Source organism: Vanacampus margaritifer, chromosome 1 (assembly GCF_051991255.1).
Source record: "Vanacampus margaritifer isolate UIUO_Vmar chromosome 1, RoL_Vmar_1.0, whole genome shotgun sequence".
Taxonomy (NCBI): Eukaryota; Metazoa; Chordata; class Actinopteri; order Syngnathiformes; family Syngnathidae; genus Vanacampus; species Vanacampus margaritifer.
The window spans coordinates 20,882,099-20,903,287 of NC_135432.1; the positions used below are offsets into that span (position 1 = coordinate 20,882,099).

General features: G+C 39.6%; 1 protein-coding gene across 1 annotated transcript; it reads left to right on the top strand.

Moving 5' to 3' along the window:
- Nucleotides 1-2,696: 2,696 nt before the first annotated feature.
- kcnc4 (potassium voltage-gated channel, Shaw-related subfamily, member 4) lies at nt 2,697-17,338 on the top strand. The gene is made up of 4 exons (XM_077551882.1): nt 2,697-3,707; nt 8,047-8,971; nt 10,812-10,988; nt 15,043-17,338. Exons 1-4 carry the CDS (start codon nt 3,072-3,074, stop codon nt 15,114-15,116), a joined length of 1,812 nt encoding a protein of 603 aa, XP_077408008.1. The 5' UTR covers nt 2,697-3,071; the 3' UTR covers nt 15,117-17,338.
- Nucleotides 17,339-21,189: the final 3,851 nt, after the last annotated feature.

The window sequence follows — 21,189 nt, forward strand, 5'->3', positions numbered from 1 at the left end:
GGGGTGACTCTGCTCTCGACAGGAACTGACGTCAAAGTGCCCTCAGGCTTGCATTGCGAACGTCATGGCTCACCTGCTTTCTGGGTTTGGTCACTTGACGTTAGCAACGCGAGCCCGGGGGCACTTGGTCTTCGCCGACGGTCATGGTGGAGTGTCGGCCAAAATGGCAACCCCCTGGTATGGATGAGTTCATCTGTTTAATTCTTATTCCATAAATGCAATATTAATCAGAATACGATGTTTGGACTTGTGTGCGGACATACAGCATTTTCTTCCAACAAATGCGTTTGTGTTTAATTGCCCTTAAGGTCATTTCAGCAAAAATGCTGATTGATGGCTTCTCCATTGATCTGAAATACAGTAGCTCTCGGTTTCAAAAAGATTCGTGACCCCTGTTGTGATGTGATCTCACAAGTGTTTCTGGAAGTTTTGATCATGTGACATTGGAGCTCACGCGTCTTTGGTCACGTGACAGGCCATTAGCCATAGGAGAAAGATGGCGGCCAAACATGTCAGCCTTCTGTAAAGGTGAGGGATGACCTATGTAATATAATTACCAATTACTCCATTACTAGACCTACATATAAAAAAATGTATGTTGAGATATGATAGAACATATATATATAAGCTATCTAGTTAGCTTGCTTCCAAAAAAACGAGTGTGCAATCGTTTTTATTTTGAAATCACATCTACCGTGATGCCGACGCCTGACTTCCTATCCGGCTCCTGTCATTTCTTCAGCTTCAGGAAAATCCGGAAATATTAGAAGCCTTGCAGAAACCTTCCGCTGATCCGCATACGCACCGCATACGCACGCACCGCAGCAGGTGGGAAGTGACACGCAGACTCAAATGCTTTTTTTTTCTCCTTGCGGCATCCGTTACGCAGTCAAACTTGGCGTACACCAGATAATGTAAAGCTTGTTTGAGCAACTGGCTCAAGGAGTTGTCTGTTGTCAGATTCTGTAATCTTAGTTTGGGGTGGGTTTTTGATTAGAGTTGATACTGTAGCCCCAGTTCCTCTTTTGGGTTTGAGTTGTTATGACTCAGATATTGTAGCTTTTGATCTTTGTTTTCCTCTCCTTTTAATCTCTAATTTTTCCTGATTACCTGTTTGTTAGTTTAACTCAAAAAACACAAAAGCTAGCCTATTATCAGTTCATCTCATGACATCCATACACCGAACCTCATCTTGTGGAAGTTTAGATTCAATGTTGTTAAAAATAAATAAATCAATAAATTGAACAAAATTGAAGTTTAGATTATCTTTTTGAATAATGCCTGGCCTGCTTGGTTTGTGGATGTGCTTGAACTTTTTCTTTTGAAATTCATCTATAAACCACACTTCAAGAATAAAAAAGCGGATTTTAAATGTTCTCTTCTTGGTGTATTCAATTGATTAGTCATGCACTACAATTTTGTAATGTCCTAGAATTCAAATGCTTTATTTGTAGACTTTTAGCAGATCTGAGATTAAAATCGATTAATTATATTAATTATATTAAAAAACTGTAATTAATTAGATTATTTTTTTAATCACCGCTGTTAAAGAGTTAACTAATAAATTAATCATAAAAAATCTTGCATTAATCATGTATTAATGCAGATTAATCGCACTATTAATTATTCATCCTTTCGCTTGACAGCGTATGGTTACATTAAAAGTAACACAGGTTGTGTTTGAGCAATAAACATAACTACATGCATTAAAGTAAAGCATTTAATAAATTCTTGCGTTTGACATTCAGAATATTTGTTCATGTCAAACTATTGTGGGTCATTTTTTTTCCATTTTAAATTATGTAAGTAATTAACTGATTAAAAAAAGAGGATGAGCGTGTGCAGTGGATGATCAATTTTGAAGAAGTCTTCATAACTTTAAATGAGGAAAAAATGATCATGACAAGCGCTCTTTAAAATTTGGCGGGTAAAAAATGTTGAAACAAAAACCTTTTTAATCAAGCAATTAATCGTGATTAATCAAATTTATAAGAAGTGATTAATCTGATTAAAATGTTTTATTGTTTGACATTTTTTTCTGCCCAAAAACATTTGTTGTGTTCATCTTTAAATTACATTAGCATGTTTTTTTTAACTATTAGGCAAAACTTTTTACCTTTGTGCAATTATTTTTTTATATATATTTTTTAAAAGCAATGTTCCCTGTCAACAAGAAAGAAAAAAAATAGCCTACTGCACTTAAAAAGTTACATTTAGTTTTTCATGTGCAGTATCCTATTTTTTCTTTTTTTTTTTACTTTAAGTACAGTACATTGTTAAAATATAGTTAGGTTGTATTTAACTTTTACATAAAATATGTTTGCATTTGGTCGTTTTTGAACATTTGTAATTGAACTTTTACATACAGTATATAGTCCTAATGTGCACTGTTCAAAATGTTATGTTTAAACTGTGCATAATGTTAAAGTGTTTAAAAAAAAAAAGTTTTCATTAAATAAAGTACTTTTTTTAATACAGGTCTTAGTTAACTCTTTTTACCAAAATATTTCCATTTAATTTGGTTTAATTGTATTTATTTGCATAATTTCACTTTTGATCATTTACTTTTGAGTTACCTTGTGCTTAAGAAACTGACACGATAAAAAATAAAGGTAGAATCACATGACATGTTACATTGCGCGAGGGAGTGGTTGCGTGACGAGCCAACAGCAGTCAAAGGGTTAAAGGGAGCCTGTTGTCGAGCAGCGTACCGAGTCGCGTCGCTGGGGGAGAAAGAGGCGCATCGCAACAACAGCGAGTCCTCGCTGGAAAACTGGCGCACATCTGCTCCAACTGTTGAATGTCTCCCGTGGGCGGTCGGCTTCCAGAAAAGTTGCACAATCCGCAGGTTTGGAACGGAGAAAAAAGGCACGAGATCCGAGGGCTCGCAAGGAGCACCGACCAAGCTCCAGGTGTGATCGGTGCGCAGGACTAGAAGGCCTATAAAGTGATCTTAATCACGCTTGTTTGGCAAACAAGTGGTTTCGCTGAGCTCCGGAGCTGCGATGAGGGCGCACTTGATATTTTGACACAAGGAGCAGCCAGTCATCACCCAGCGCGCCGATCTGACGATGCTCAGCTCCGTGTGCGTTTCGTCTTACCGAGGACGCAAGTCCGGCAACAAGCCTCCGTCCAAATCATGTCTGAAGGAGGACATGTCCAGAGGCGAAGACTCGGATAAGATCATCATCAACGTGGGCGGCACCCGGCACGAGACCTACAAGAGCACCCTGCGCACCTTGCCGGGCACCCGCCTGGCGTGGCTGGCCCACCCGGAGCCGCAGGTGGGCTCGGAGGAGTCGTGCAACTCGCCGCCGCCGCCGAGCAGCAGCGCCGGCGGGGAGTTGTTCTTTGACCGCCACCCGGGCATCTTCGCCTACGTGCTCAACTACTACCGCACGGGCAAGCTGCACTGCCCGGCCGACGTGTGCGGGCCGCTCTTCGAGGAGGAGCTGGCCTTCTGGGGCATCGACGAGACGGACGTGGAGCCGTGCTGCTGGATGACTTACCGGCAGCACCGTGACGCCGAGGAGGCCCTGGAGACTTTCGAGCCACCCGAGCCGGACGACAACGCCGATGATGAGGGCGACGCACCGCGACGCTTCGGCATCGAGGAGTGCCCGGGCAGGTCCAGGGGATGCTGCGAAGTTTGGCAGCCCAAGATCTGGGCTCTCTTTGACGACCCCTACTCGTCCAAAGCGGCCAGGGTGAGTTTGGGGGGGGGGGGGGGGGCATTGGCACATGTTGCTGAATAACAACAGGTAGCTATTGTTTCTCAGGGATCAGCAATCCCAAGGTCGAATAGTTTTTTTTTTTAATTGCCCCCCCCCCCCCCCCCCCCTCAATTTTAAAGGGGTTGATTTAACTTCAGGCATTATCTCTATAAGTAGGGATGCTCACACCACTTTCTTTTTTTAGACCCATACCAACAGGAGTACTCAATTCTTGAGTATTCACTGATACCGATACCAAGTACCGATAACACAAGTACTTTTGATGAATAACAATTCCCCCAAAAAAGCAATAACAGATCATTTTAAAAGAACTATGCAGTAGCATTTTTCCTTAGAACTGCATGAAATCAATGGCAGTTTTCTATTTTTCTCATTTCTAGATTCTGTTCATAAAACAACTGCTATCAGCTTCCATCACAAGGTCCGATACCTTGAAATAAGACCAATACCTGATATGTGTATTTTATTTGCCCATCCCCTCCATAAGCATAATTGTAGTTATCTTTTCCTTAATCAAGGCTTAATCAACAGGTGCAACAGGCAGCTTTTGTTTCACAGGAACAGCAATAATGTCTCATGGTTAATTTGACCCGAGGTATGTGCAAAATCCAAAAGTCTCAAACAATATTGGAAGTAATTATCCCAACTAACATTGATCTCATTATTAACCCAATTATGAGCCGCTTACTGCCGGAAAACTGTTTTTAAGGGATTTTTGTTTAGTTTTTTTTGCTTTAGCTTCACTTTTTTATTTTGGTACAAGTTTGTTTCCTGTAGTCACTGTGCATGCATGTGGGTGATTGTCTATATGTCCACTTAAGTACCCTGACATTGACCGGTGACCAGCCTGTTGTTTGGGTTTGTGTGTTGTGTTCTGACATTGACTGTTGATTAGTCCAGGGTGTACCTCACCTTTCAGCCAAAACCTGCAGAAATAGTCTCCGGCTCAACCATGACCAATTTGGATATAAGTGCTATAGAAAAAAAGAAAACTACTTCCATTCCTTATCATTGAGGTATTGACAAAAAAGTATGTCACAAGCACATGGAACTTTTTTAAATTGTGAAAAACAATGCACATGTCACCTTTACAGCTCGCTTGAGCGGAGTTTAAGCTGTCATCATTTTTAGTAGCAGAATCAGCAAAAAAAGAAACAGTGTTTTTAGTGTGCAGAGAAAAGGCTCGAGTTTGTGTAGCACTTTTTATGGTGGATACATTCATGTGTAAGCATTTAATGTACACGCTAATGGCAGAAGAGCTAATAGCGAGCTTTTAGCGGACTTCTTCCTTGTCAGCAACCTCATACTTGATCACATTTCAGACGCCGCGTCGCCTTCTAGCCCAATGATACAGAAATAAAAATGTTGGATTACATTACACAAAAAAATTACATGTTTGAAAAAGAAAAAAAAATAACATTCCACCTCAAACACAAGTGACAAAAAAACTGTATGTCAGCTAGCAAGAAGCTAATTTAGCAATCTGCATGTTCAATCAGTAGTCCGTGCACCTATTGTGTATTATATTTACATCTTCTTTAGTTGCTTGTGCACCTCATATGTAACATATAAATATGTACGTAACATCATGTTGTGACTGACTGGTGTAGTGTACTTTTGATAAAAGGAGCACATCTACATTAGCTTTCCGGGCTAGCTGCCAAATATTTGTCACTTACGCTCAGTAGTTGCAGTGTTGTGTATACGGTGTGTTAGCGGTGATGGACCATTAAATATAATATAAACATGTTATTTTGGAGAGTACACAGACCACTAAATATGAAAACAATTCTTGTTGGTGGCCACACATTTGCCCTTTATCTGTCATTGGAACACAGCAAGTGTATGATGAAGCACGTCTGCATTGGATCCACGAGCCCAGCGGACAAATGGAAAGAGCTCTTCCTGTGCGCGTGTGTGTGCTTGCGTGTTTTTGTGTGTGTGGTGGCAACACGTGGTCATTCTAATAAATCTCTTCAACATGTTTAAAGTTTCCACCGGTGAAGTGTGTTGGCGCTCTGTTTCTCTCACACATGCACACACACCAGACGTGTGGTCAGGAGAGGCAGGCCTTGCCGCACGATTGGGGGTGGAAATTGGTCTTTACATCGCAAGCGGAGAGCTTCTTGTAGTTCCTTTTACTGTAAATGTACTTTGTCCGGCATGGACTCAAGCAAGTCTTTCCACCATGTAGACTCTCTCTGCACTAAATGTAAATGGGTTCATGAGGGCAGCCGCTTCAATTGGCCAGGAGTCGGCTGCATTCCTGCACATATAGTGCAAGTGCCCTCTTCTATCTGTGCTAGTCTAGCAAAATAGCAAAATGAAGGAAACTCCACTCAACTGCAAAATTTTGAAGTTCGAAGAATAAAATGAGGACTTTTACAGGAAAATAACAAACATAAATGTAAGACAATAAAACACATTTGGTTGACCTAAAGTGGGCGCAGAAAGTAGACTTTTAACGAATTGTTTTGATGAATGGTGTGAATTTAAAATATTGTAGCATTACAAAAAAAATTGTTTCAAATATGAACATAGTATATCTGTATAGGCCTAAATTAAAAATAATTTTTGGCAATAATATATATATTTTTTAAAGCAATGGTAATCATACACTCTGAACAGTTGGGTCAAAAATAACCCAATTATGGGTCAAAAATGGACCGATCCTCTACTTGGGTTGATTTGACCCAACTTTGAGTCAAGAAATGGGTCTTTTAGTGTCAAACAACTCATAAATATTGGTCAGATCCTTTATTTGGGTCAAAACATTGGGTCATTTTGTATAAAAAACAAAAAAACAGAAAGTAGATCGGTTTATTTTTAATCCATAATTGGGTTACTTATGACCCAACTGTTTTTAGAGTGTATAAACCACTGGGAATATCGTTCTTTATGGCCAAATATTTGATGGTAAACAATTGTTTAACTTTTTTTTTTAATACATATCTTTACTGGTCCTTGCTTGCATATGCATACACACAAACACACACCACACACACACAACCTAACTTGACTCGAAAGCGGTGGTAGAGTTTCATCCTAAAAGGGAGATGAGTTGCTACACAACGTCTAAACACATTCATGGAATACACACGCACATACACACACACAGCAGTCTTATTTATCCAGCTGCGGGATTATTTATTTAGCGAGGGCGATACAATTTGTTCAGGCTTTTAGTAAACAATCGAGACACAGGCTGCTTATGATGTCAAGGCGGACGGGTCCATTCAAACTTCTGACTGCCTGCCATATTGTTCATTGAAAAAGGGACGCTATGACAAACTCTTTGTTTCTCAGTGTTTGCATGATGTTATACACAAATGATCATTGTTCAGTATATCGCTGTTTGACCGCTAACTAATATAGTGGGACCTGAGAATTACAGTGTTGATCAAATGTGCACCTGAAATCTAACATATTTAGTTTATATGTAATGGCACATCTGGGATGTTCTTAAATAATGATTCAATTAAAATATATTGCACATAAAAATCAGCCCTCAATAAATGTTTCTTGTTCTAAAAGATAAAATGCAAATTTATTCTATTAAATGTTAAATATAACTCAACTCTACAATATAGTTTTAACGATTAAATTTTATTTTTTAAAGTTAGAGCCACTGTTATATTCTGCAGTTTAAATCTTTAATTTAGCGATTCTTTGGCATACCACTAGAGGGAGCCACTATTTTAGTAGTGCTAGACTTCGAGAATCATTGCCTGTAAGGGTTAATTATATTTACCTATCAAGCTAACTAAAACTAAGACTGAAAATAAATTTTTGTTAACGAAATAAAAAAAGAAATTGCTTTTAAAAATGTAAACTAACTGAAACTACATTTTTTTTAAAATATAAAAGCAGCTGTAATTATAGCAAAAAAATGTCCTTCATTTTCATCTTTGTCAGTAATATCATACAAGAGCTTTCAGAGTTTATTTTACATGTGCAGTACTTATTTTTGGTATTTCTGCATGTTCGTACATCAAGAGAACGGTAAAACAATTAAAATGTTTTGTAGTTTGTTTTATTACACAATATTTAGCTACTTTTTTATTTATCTTGCGCTTGACAAAAAACTCCATTTTAAAAAACTAAAACTAATACTAAATCTAAAAATAAATAAATAAATAAAGTAAAATAAAAATCATCAGAACTAACTGAATTTAAGCAACAATCAAAACTAACTATCATGAAAAATCCAAAACTAATTACAACCCTGTTCTGGAGCATTATTGTTTCCAAACCATCTGACAAGGTCTATGAGCCAACGCTGATGAACTCTTATCCGATGTTTTGTCACCAGGGAGTGGCGCTGGCGTCCCTCTTCTTCATCCTGGTGTCCATCACCACCTTCTGCCTGGAGACCCACGAGGCCTTTAATGAGCTCCAGAACCGTACGGAGCTAGTGCTGGTGGGCAACGTGACGCAAACCGAGGAGCGCTTGGAGATGGTGACCAAGCCCGTCCTCACCTTGGTGGAGGGCGTATGCGTGCTGTGGTTCACTTTTGAGTTCCTGGTGCGGATCGCGTGCTGCCCGGACAAGCTGCTCTTCGTCAAGAACTCACTGAACATCATCGACTTCGTGGCCATCCTTCCTTTCTACTTGGAGATGGGTCTGAGCGGCCTGTCGTCCAAGGCGGCCAACGACGTCCTGGGTTTCCTACGGGTGGTCCGCTTCGTGCGGATCCTTCGGATCTTCAAGCTGACCCGACACTTTGTTGGTCTGCGCGTGCTCGGGCACACGCTAAGGGCAAGCATCAATGAGTTCCTGCTGCTCATCATCTTCTTGGCTTTGGGAGTTCTTATCTTCGCCACCATGATTTACTACGCCGAGCGGATCGGAGCCAGCCCGCACGACCCCACGGGCGCCCACCACACGCACTTCAAGAACATCCCCATCAGCTTCTGGTGGGCCGTGGTCACCATGACCACGCTAGGCTACGGAGACATGTACCCACAGACGTGGCTGGGCATGATGGTGGGGGCCTTGTGCGCCCTGGCCGGGGTGCTGACCATCGCCATGCCCGTGCCAGTCATCGTCAACAACTTTGGGATGTACTACTCGCTGGCCATGGCCAAGCAGAAGCTGCCCAAGAAGAAGAACAAGCATAACCCCAATCCCGAGGCTCAGACCGACACGGCGTCCTTTGGGAAGTCCGACAGCAACTCGTGCAGGGAAAGCACGCAGAGTGACACGTGTCCGCTGGCGGCCGACGACAGCCGAGCAGGTCAGACCGCCATTCTCCATCACGAGGTGTAATGTCAGTATGTTATGTTAGCCATACATGGACATTATATGCCGTATATTGCTGCCATCTGAAGAATCTTCGTACCTCCAAAATAACAACTTTTCAGGAGATCCCCAAAAAGTCAAGTATTTATCCATTTAGAATGTATCCATCTCAGGAGGCGGCCATTTTGCCACTTGCTGTAAATGACATCACAGTGCCTCGCGCTCAGGTAACAACCAATCACGGCTTACCTGTTTTTTTGGGTGTGGTCATGTGACGGTCGCAAGCCGAGCCATGATTGGTCGTTAAGTGAGCCCTGAGCAAGTCATTTTCAGTCAGCAAATGGCAAAATGGCTGCCCCCTGAGATGGATAAAAATGGGTGGGTTTTGCTGCTTAACTAATATTCCACAAATGCGCTATTAATCTGAATACTGTAGTTAGACTAGTGGGGCAACATATTACAGGTAGTCCTCTAGATACAAACATCCGACTTACGAACATTCGCAGACACGAACAAGGGCTGACTGGCGTCCATAAATGCCATATATCGTGCGCAAGTTAATATTTTCAAGTGCGCACCACATCATGCATTACGGTACAGTATTGTACTGTAGTGCCCCTCTCTGCCACAACCCCGCTGAGCAACACCGCGATATTTGCCTATTTCAACTACCTCTCTGTCCGGCGATGCACGGTACTGGAGCCAGTGGCCACGTTGTACGCACTCTTCATGCACCCAATATTGGCACCACACTGTGAGTACATTTCACAGGCTCTCCTGGAGGATATTCATGAGAAGCAGCCCTCAGTCGTCTCCTTTATCGGTGTAGTAGCAAAACATACAATATATCTTCAGCTTCGAAATCACTTGAATCTGACTCGGCGGTCGCCATCTTGACTTGACATACGCGCCAATCACATTCATGTGCACTTCACGGACAGTCGGAAAACACATTTTCCTAAGAATGTTCGAGCCAAACAGTGCCAAATTTTTGTAAAGTACATAAACTATATACTGTATCTAATTTAATTTGTTTCATTTTCAAAAATATTTTACATATTTGTATTATTTTACTTAAAAAAAATTACTTAACATTTTATTTTTAAACAAAATTTAATGTCATTCGACTTACAAACAACCTTGTGTTCGTAAATTGAGGACTACCCGTATTGAAAATAATTTGGGCATTTTTAGATTTGTCAATAATTTGTAAAATAACACCCACACATGTGGAGTGACCAGTAGTATAGATTTTTGAAAAAACATGACATTTTCCAAATTGTGACATTTGAGGCAATATGCAACAGGGAAGGTGTAGAGACCATATCATGCAATGTAAATATATGCTACACAAGAGGCGCACCAACCATTAAACAGGATGTCAATATGTTATGTTACTTCATTTTCATTTTTGCATTTGAGGTGCACAGATCATTTAAAGTAAATACAGAATGGTATGTTGCAGTATACAGGTAGTAAGGTTTAAGATTTTTTTTAATGTGATACATTTTCCAAAGTCTTCTTCTCATGTATTGTCTAACAAACACAAACAACAAATTAATCTGTATTGCAACTGTCAGGTTTATTACACAGTTCCCTCGCAATGTTGATTTGAATTGATAGGTAGGTTCACAGAAAATGTAAATGAGCAGTAACCTAAATCTGTTATCGTTATTAAATGACACCAATATGTTACATTACAAGAAGAGAAGAGAAATAAGCTTTGCTCACATGCAGGTCTCATGCAGTAATCACTTGTTGTCAGGCCCTGCGGGGGCAGTGGCTAAAAGCGTTGGCATTTATCTGACGTTTTTTTTTTTTTGTGGTGCTGTCAGATTCCAAACAGAACGGCGACGCAAACGTGGCCCTTTCCGAGGAGGAAGGCTGCAGCCTGACCCAGCCGCTGTCCCCCAGTGAAAAATGGTCCCTGCGCTGCCCCCGGGGGAGAGATCGCACCAAGAAAGAAGCCACCTGCTTCCTGCTCACCCCCGGAGAGCCCAGCGTCCACTATGGTAACTTACTGCACCACACAGCATGAAGCCTGGGAGACGATACAAGAATCACCTTCCTATTTCACATCAAATGGTCATCAGTATGGCACACTTGAAGCGAAACGATCATTACATATAACGTTCAGATTTTAATGACCCGCGTAAATCCTTCACGGTATATTTCCGTGGAGGCAGGTTAGACCCGATGTTGGTAATTTCGCATGGCAACAGAACTGCAAGAGAGGACGTCGCTGTGGGAGCGGTGACAGCCGACTTCAGTCATGGCCAATCAAAGTGGCTCCTTTCATTCCCTTTGAATGCGTTGTGCTAGTCGCACACTACAGTCTTGCCAGAGCAAAAGCACATCTGCGCTGTCAAGTGGTTACTTAAGTGGTTACTTACGCCTACCCTGATTGTTCGTGTGCTCTCACCATAGCTGTGCTGCCCAATGAATTGGTTTAAAAAATATCATACAATGGTCCAGAGTGTTTGATGCCCGCTGTTTACATAATTATGAATTAAATATGTTGCATTGAACCGGCTCTCTACCCTGCGCCGGTGTTAGATTTGGTCCGAACGGGCAGAAGGTTTGGATCAGCTTTCGGCCATTAAATTGTCACTCAACCAGATGCATCTCCAACTGCAACGTCTCCTGCTTACTGTTACGCTGATATGAAAATCAGGATCCACCAGCATTGGCGCCACAACACAGATGCACTGTGTATGAAAATAATGTCCGCAGTCTAAAATGTTACAGTGGAGGTGCATTACATATTATGGTGAAATTATTTTACACTAGAGGTGCACAGGTCATTACATTCACGGCCATTGACGTTCATTCATTTGAACTATTTCTATTAGTTTAACTTTTTTTTCCCCCTTTTGTTAACAAGAGTATGAAAACCTAGAATAGTTTTATTGTACATTTAGAAGAGAGATCAAATTTGTGATTAATCGTGAGTTAACTAGTGAAGTCATGCGATTAATTACGATTAAAAAATGTAATCCCTTGACGACCCTAATTTTTAATAATCTTTTCTTTTTAAATCGTGTCAGCCGATTACATTTTTTTATTATAATTAATTGCATGACTTCAATAGTTAACTCACGATTAAACACAAATTTTATATCTGTTCTAAATGTACAATAATTTTTTTCTAGGTTTTCATACTCTTGTTAACAAAAGTGGAAAAAAATGTTAAACTAATAGAAATAGTTCAAATGAATTTTTGACGTCTATAGCAGTGAATGAGATGATGCATAAATCTTGTACGTTGGAGGTGCACAGACCATTAGATATTGTGTTGACAAGCCAATAAAATGTCACTACTGTATAATGTGTTCCACACTCCCCCCCTTATGTGGAGAAGCTCTACATTTGGTAACCAATCCAGACTTTCCCAGCCAGTCGGACCACTCGACATCCGCCAAGTCTGCAAAACGGCACTTTGTCCAGATAATTTTCCTCGGGAAGCTCATTAGAACGTCAAGGAAGAACAACAACACACAAATGGGCCACTTACTGTAGTTTGCCTCCGGTGAGACTACTTCAAAATGTTTTGTTTGTTTTTCAACCCGTATAGCACCTATTACAAGCAAATGCTTCCTAAAAGCCCCAAGATGTGTTGAATGCCACGTAGGTTCCACGCTCGTTGCAGAAATGAAAAATGTCCTCTTTGTGGACATGTCGGACGTATTTGTTAAATAATAGGCTCACAAGCAAAAGCCATAGAAAGCAGAGGAAAATCACAACATCTCAAAACTCAATCTTAGAGAGAGGGAGGAGGGGGTAATTCAATTCGGAGCCATGTGCACCCTGTCCATGAGCCCCATTATAGTCAGTGTTGAGAGTAACGCGCAACAAAAATAACACAATCTACGGCAACAAAAATAACACAATCTACGGCATGACTGTGCTAACCATCCATCCAACCTTTTTTGACAAATAATGATGTCAATAAAATACCAAATGTAAAAACGAAATACTAAAATATTTCTTGGCTCAATTGAATTAGAATGACTAATTCACTAACTATTTAATAAAATAAAAAACATGTGGACTTGATATCTAGATTGTCTATTTTATTCATGTTTTATTATTATCGTACTACGAAGTTGCAAACCATGCCCACCCCTGCTTTAAACCATTCCTGCTTGTGTAAAGGCGTACACACAGAAACCGGTCGCTGTCTTATTGTGTGAAGGGACAACCGGCCATCTTATTTCCTAACAAACTACATCATGGCTGGCGGAGCTCTCGAGTGTTGCTAAGAGCCGCATGAACGTCAACGACTTTCCATATCCTCAAGCGACTGCGCTCGCATGATTGCAACTAAAAGGTCTCCATTAACAGAACGGACGGACAGAGTGGATGCGTCCTCTTGCTGGAAATGGAAGCGGAACAGAAGTACCCCCTTTTACATTCATTTAATCATTTTTACACTGTTAGTCATTTTTACACTCAACTTGCCTTTTTGTTTATCTTGCTGTACATTAGCATACATTTGTTAGCATGTTATCCTTACGGCAGCTTAGTATTAACCATGTCTTTGTCCATGTGTTGGTAGTAGGCCCTATCTTGCTATGTATTAAAATTAAAATACTATTTGTCAGCATTTTATCAAGTACCATTAACCATAAATTTTTGTCTTCATGTTGCTATCTTGCCACATGTTAGCTTAAGATTTCTTAGCATGCATGTTGACTTACCATTTAAAATAGGACATCTGTTGAGGCACTTTTTTGCACTGCTATGACATATGTTAGCATACCATTTGTTAGCAGTTTAGCATTTTATCAATTACCATTGTGTATTTAAAAAAAAAAAGGCTATTTGGTGTGCATGGTCAGGAAGACAGTCAAGCCAGCTGTAGAAATGCATGACGTAACATGCCGCCAATGTGGTGAGACCTCCTTCAAAATAAAATCTTCCCACTACAGTAGGACATCAGTGGCTTGGTACACTTTTATTTTGAAGTTGTTCATATGGCAACGTGGCGGCTGACTTGTGTTGTCTTACACCTACCCTACTTGAAGTTGGAGCTCTACTGTATATTGCTATCATAAACTGTTTTCACCAACATCAACACATCATGCTAAAATTATGTTCAATCACCAATTAAGGATGCTAAAAAATAAAATAAAATAAAAAACCTGTAATTAATTATGCTGATAGAATGTTGTGCCTGTTGCCTGCATTAGCAATTAGTTGCTAGCAGCTAGCCACACAGCTGCTTTAGGCGACTAAATCTTGGCAAAATTGTTACTGTGATTCTGACATCATTTTGTTTCACAGTCCCAAATCTCACATACTAATGTATGTAAGAAGAAAATACCGTTTGCCGTTATGCACAGTTTAAATATATGTGGGGAGAAAAGATCTAAAATGAAATCCAACGGTTTGTTCATTACTCTGTGAAATGCGTTTTTTGTGTGTGTGTGTACAGTATTCAGAATTGTTCTCTAGCAAGGCCAAAAAAAGTTTGAAATAAATAAATAAATCATATGAATACTCAATTAGTTGATAGAATTTTCAGTAGGATATCCAAATACAAAAATACTCAATCGCTGACACCATATCCTCAGGCTGCCATCTTACTATTATGTTAGCATATCATTTGGTAGCAGGATAGCATTTTCCCAAGTAGCCGACCACCGAACTTTTTGTTTGTGTGTCTTCATGTTGCCACCATTCATAGCCTACGTGTTTGTGTACCATTTGTTAGCATGTTAGCATTTGATTTACTACCGTTAAAGAAAATGTCCTAGACCATTGATTTTTTCGGAACCTAGCATAGCCTACCATTTGTTAGCATTTCATCAAGCACCTTTTTAAGATAGAGCCTGACAACGTCAAATCATACTGTCGTGGGCTCGTGGCACTGTATGTTGTCATATCTTGTGATATGTTAGCATAGCACAAGCATTACATCCAATTTTGTTTGAAATACTGTATTATCTAAAATCCTTTTCAATCTACATTAGCAGGTGTATTTCTTGATGTTGCTATATGGCTATAATTGCCTAGCATTTGTGAGTTTTGTTGCTCAAAGATTGTCTTTGTGTGTCCCAACAGAGACTTGTAAAGACAAGATGTCAGCCCCTGCAAACTACACTAAGCCAAATGTCACTTCACGCACCGGATGCTGATTGTCTGAGATAAGGGGAGGATAAAAAGCATGAACTCGACTTTTTTTCCCCTTTCCTGAAGGATTTGAGAATCAGTTCTTCAGGTTTTTGTTCCCCTTCATACATAGCTATATACTAAGGCGAATGAACGGCATCTTTTACCATGTAAATAGCACATGTTTTAAAGTATGTATTGCATGATCTAGTGATAAATGAGCTGGTCATTATTTTAGTAATGTAGCAACATTTGCATTTAATATTACATGCCTACTACATACCTTTTTGTTTGCCTACCTCTGCTTTACAGTCTTTTTTTCTTTTTTTTCTTTTTATCTATGCAGCTATTTTCCCCATTTGGATTTAAGTAAGGAATTGGCCTTTAGCTATGACTCCAACTCCAACAACACAAATTATAAACAATAAATCAAATGCAATACTGTCCTGAACTCAACGTAGTGCCGCTGCTCAGTGCTGTGTTGTGATTAGCCAGTGGGCATTTTGTACAGCGTGACGGTAACTGTGAACTAGGTTTAGATGAAAAATCATTGTTTTATTTTAAGGGTTTAAGGTTAGATTTAGTGAATTCTTCATCGCACACAACGCAGCTTTTGTAAAGTCATCCCCTTTCTACACTTTGATTTGACTCAAGAAAATAATTAATATGGTGCAATATTGTCTGCTTGTAACATTTGCTGTAATGCTGGTTGAGTCAGGACCAAATGTGCACTCACACAGTAGAAAGCCCCAAGGCTGGATTCACACTGCATGCTTCAAGTTCAAGTGGCACCACTGCGATATGGGTCATGGCAGCAAAAAAAAGAGGGAAAAAAATTGAGACCTTCAGATCAGAATAAGGCATCTTCAGTTTGGATCATACAATTAGACACATTAAAATACACCCACTGTAAATCTTAACTATAGCAAAAGCACAGACAATTAAATATGGTCTGCAATAGGTACAGTGGGTGTAAAAAGTCTACACACCCCTGTTCAAATGCCAGGATTTTGTGATAATAAAAAAATGAGGCCAAGGTAAATCATCTCTAACTATTTTTCCACCAATAATGTGATCTATAACCGCTACAATTCAATGATTGTTTTTTTTTAACTGAACCTACCAAACACCGTCAACTGAAACCAAGGTTAAACTTCTCATAATTCCAAAAGGTACGTTTGGTGCAAACACAACCCTGCTCGTCACCTCAAAAGCACCATACTTACAGTGAAGCTTGCTTGTGCTTGGGGCTGTTTTTCTTCCGCTGGAAATAGGGCATTAGTCAACGTGGAAGGAATTGTAAACAGTTCAAAATAGCCAACGGAGTTTTTAAAAAGCTTCAGGCTACTGATAAGAGGCAAAAAAAAATCAGGAAAAGCCTACTAGAACATCTGAATTGTATTTGGGCTTAGTCACAGGCACTTTAAATGGTGGCAGGTGTGTGCTGACTCCCACTGAAGGTGATTCATTAATTCTGAACACATTTACTGTTGTACAAGGGTGTGCTGTCACTTATTTTTAAACATCATTTTACTGGGGTGTGTAGACTTTTTATATCCATTACATGATTTACACTAAACATGCTACATTCAAACTCTATGTACTGTACATTAAATATATAAGAAATAAGAAAATATGTATAAAAGCAGTTTGGTGTGAATCCAGCCCTTGCGTCCATTCGTGCGCTCGGCCCATTGAGGCCTCATGTCAAGTAATGCAGCTGGACTATGTGCTTAACGTAACGGGATTGGGACTTGCTGTGTCCAATCCAGCTGTTGTTGGCAATTGCATTACACATTGTATACAATAGTCCTCCTCACAGTCGACCATAGTGGCCTTATGTTTATTACGAGTTCATTCAGATCCATGTGTAGACATTGTTTATCATAAGCACAGTTGTACTGTTTGTACAGTATGTAGCACAGTCCTCTATTGTTTATCTTTTTTGTTTTTCTAACTGATGTACTGTATATATATGTCACATGTATGTACCATGAATGAAGAATGTATTATTTTGATAATGACAAAGAAGCACATCAATTGTTGTATGCCGCGTGTGCGTACATGAGTGCGTATAATGTAGTCTTGTGTCTCTACGCAGATATGAATTAAATAGACTCCCCTTTAAGCGCAGTGTCGCATTTAAGAATAAAAAAATAATGTTTTCTTTCCACACATGGAATTAAATGCATGTTGTTGTTTTTCACCAGCTACACATGCAGTACGTTAAAACATTTCACACTTAATTGTGTTGTGCTGTATAAAAACTCACAGTAATAACATATTTGCCATTTAACCTGCAAACGAGGAAAACATGAGCACAAAAAAACTGTACATTAATGTATTGTCCTCTTTTTTTTTTGGTGGTTGGTAAACCGGCTTAATGGCGCATTACCGCCACCAACTGGTTTTGTCCTTCCACTGCAAGGAAACCAATGTGAATTGACGGTGGCCGGATATTGTGAAGTTTGCTGCCGCCATCTACACTGCACTCTTAGTTCAAATTTTTGCTTGTATCTCAAAACAAAACAAACAATCCAGATGACAGCTCAGATCTGGAAAAAATATTCAATCAAAGCAGTCTTATCTCAAGGCACCACTGTATTTGGAAAATGATAAAATCACAATACAATTGTGCAGTGAAGGTGTGGAACATCGCCATGGAGATTTGAAATGGAAGGCAACGCTAATTACTTATAACACACACACACACACGGAAACATCTTGGTCTTATTTCAAACCTGAATCCACAAAGCAGCAATAAATTTGTTTCCTCTCAATTCATTTAATAATGTCATGAAATGAAATTAAAGGACGGCTAATCCGTTTTCTTTCCGACATGCGACGGTATAATTAATGCAAGTGTGTGTGTGTCTGCGTACACACACTTCAGTACAATAGAATACAATGAAGACAATGGAGACGAATGACATACGCCGTTAGCCGAGCACAGGGGGTGAGTGTGGCTTTTTTGTGTTGTGCTGCTTAACGAGTTTTGAAAAGAAGCTGAGATCGCGTTAACGTGTTGCATGCACAGAGTTACCAATTTTTTTTTATTTACTTCTAAAAAGTTGAATTGATCATTGCTTAAGCCAGAAAATCTATCTATCTATCTATCTATCTATCTATCTATCTATCTATCTATCTATCTATCTATCTATCTATCTATCTATCTATCTATCTATCTATCTATCTATCTATCTATCTATCTATCTATCTATCTATCTAACTTTATCTTTCCAACTCTATCTATCATCCATCCATCCATCTCTCTATCCATCCCGCATCTATCCTTCCACCCATCCATCCTTCCACCTCTTTAGCCATCTATCCATCCCCCATCTATCTAGCCTCCATCCAGCTAGTCATCATCCATTCATGTAGCCATTTATCTAAAGATTATCTCATCCATCCATCCATCGACAGTGTGTAACCCTAATCTCATTCATCCATCAAGCAATCATCCATCCATTCGTCCATCTATCCGGCCATTATCTTATCCACTCATCATCATCCATCCAGCCATTATCTCATCCATTCATCTATCCATCCATCAAGCAATCATCCATCCATTCATCCATTATCTCATCTACCCGTTATCATCCATCTCGCCATTATTCCATCCATCCAGCCTACCAGTTATCCACACATCCAGCCATGATCTCATCCCTCCATCCAGACAGCCATTATCTCAGCCAACCATCCATCCATCCACCCATTCATATCATCCATCATCCATCCACACACTCATCCATTATCTCATCCATCCATTCATTTATCCATCTATGATAGATTAAGAACTTTAACTCATTATACGTCTGACCACATAGCTTTATCCAGCACTTTGCACGTGTTCATTTTGGTCTTTTGTAAAGTAAAAAAAAAAAAGAAAAGAAGTAAAACTATATCTACTCAACGTTATCGTACACCGCTGTCTGGTGCAGTTCTGTGATTGGCCCGTCGTAACTTCATTACTTGAATGAAATACATAGCGTGATGAGGATAATATATCTGTAATGAGAATAGAAAGCAGCTTCTCCCAGAGGTATCTGGGAGTTTTTGCATCCTTTTGACTGAGCTGATTCTTAAAATCAGATGAGCTCAGGAAGACGAGGAGGAAGAGGAGGAGGAACGTGAGAGGAAGAGAACTGTCAACCTTGATTACGCTCTTTTATTGTTTTCCCCTCTTTTCACGGCTTTGTGCTCTTCTTCCCTTTTGACGGTTGTCATGACGATAGGGAACACAGTTTCCATGGTGAGGGGCTTAGCCCGAGCCGCGGCGCCGTTCACTCTGTCGGTGTGACGCCGCATGTGAAAAAAGGAGTGTGTTGATTTCTTGTGGAATTTTGTCGTTGTTGTTTTTTTAAGCTTTTATGGATTATTCAGCTGTTTAAAGTAACCGTTCTCGGGCCGTGATAATAACATCCATCTGTCCATTTGAAAGCATGAAAATGGCAAATATGGACAAACAATTCATTGTTATGTCACAAATGAAAAACAATGGAAAGGTTGCCAGTCAATCTCAGGACACACATAGACAAACAAAACACTGGTCGCCAATCAGGCTAAAAAACAATCAGGGTGAGGGAGAGGCTCATTCTCCCAGTACCCACTTCAGAGTGCAGATCTCAAAAGATGTCAAAAAAACAGTTGTCTGCGCTCTGCCATGTCATGTAAATGGAAGCGATTTGATTGTCCATGATTGGAATTGGCTGTGATCACTCTCACAGTGGTGCAGGCGCCCCTCACAAAGGGTTGCCAGTCAGTAGCAGGGCATAAATATATATTTTTTGTGAGTTTTATAAGCTGGAAGCCCAAATCATGTAAAAATAAACAAATGAATACTTGAAATCACTTAAATTGTGGGCTCTGAATTTTTTTAATCTACGAAAGTTTGACTTTCTGAGTAGAATTATGGAAATAAATTAACTTAAAAAATAAATGTAAGGATCTGTATAGACAAAGAAGGCTACTTGTTGCCAATTGATGTCAATATTAATAACATTAAATATGTTTTTATATTCATGCCTATTTGCCAATGCCAATCAAAAATGAGCTTTACACATTATTTCTAAGAGCAACTAGAGGAATGACTTCATGTCCAGCTTCCGTCACATTCTTTCAAGCAGCTTGTGGTTTATTGAAGGTGCAAGTTAGGGATAACTTCCCCACCAACAAAATACTGCTCCACTTTAATCTGTAATCAAACACTTGTTTAATACCAGCTGGCCACGGAACATCAACATAGTTTACAACAGGCTGCAAACATCCTGCCAGAGTACTTCACCATGACTTCAAAAGCCCACTTACCATAGCTAATAACAACTGCTGCCAAAATCAAAAAAGAAAAGAAATCAATGGGGCTCTGGGAGCGGTAATGGAGATGTAACGATCTGTTAGAGCAAAAGAATTATTCCTCACTGGACATTTAACCTGAAGGGAGCCCCCACCATCACCACCCTCACCACAAAAGCATCATATGCTCTGTGGAGGGCTAATGGACGCCACTCTCTTTGTGTGTGTGTGTGTGTGTGGGGGGGGGGGGGGTGCTTATTCTATGATGGATTTATTTAGCATCGGTATTTAGCACTATCCTAATGTTGTTTTTATTTATCTATCCATCTATCTATCTATCTATTTGTGTTTTATCAGACAAAAGGAGAAGAGATGACAAGGTCTTCATTCTGGAATCATTTGGAAAGTATGCACATCTGGATTATGGGATGTGGAATTTTGCCTGACGCGCTTAAATGTTTTCCAAAAGCACATTTGTAATGGTACAAGTGGAAAAAGCTAGATCTAAAATGAAAGAAGCACTTTGAATAGAATGCAGTTGACACATGAATAGATAAATGTTTGCTGTAATTATGCTTCTACAAGTTATCAAACATTATCAGTGGCGCAGATGGGATTTTGAAACTGTTGGGGAACGGGGACTAATTTTATATATATATATATATATATATATAAATTAAATATACACACACACACACATTAAAATAAAAAACAAAGATGCAGCAATTAACATGTATATTTTAGAAGTAAGTAAGAAAAGTAACTAACACCGACTGAATATTATTGCTTCTATCATTGAACAAA

Coding starts and splice junctions, on each gene's coding strand:
- kcnc4 (XM_077551882.1), top strand. CDS start 3,072: ATGCTCAGCTCCGTGTGCGTTTCGTCTTACCGAGGACGCAAGTCCGGC. Junction 3,708..8,046: donor ACTCGTCCAAAGCGGCCAGG/GTGAGTTTGGGG, acceptor TTTTGTCACCAG/GGAGTGGCGCTGGCGTCCCT. Junction 8,972..10,811: donor GGCCGACGACAGCCGAGCAG/GTCAGACCGCCA, acceptor TGGTGCTGTCAG/ATTCCAAACAGAACGGCGAC.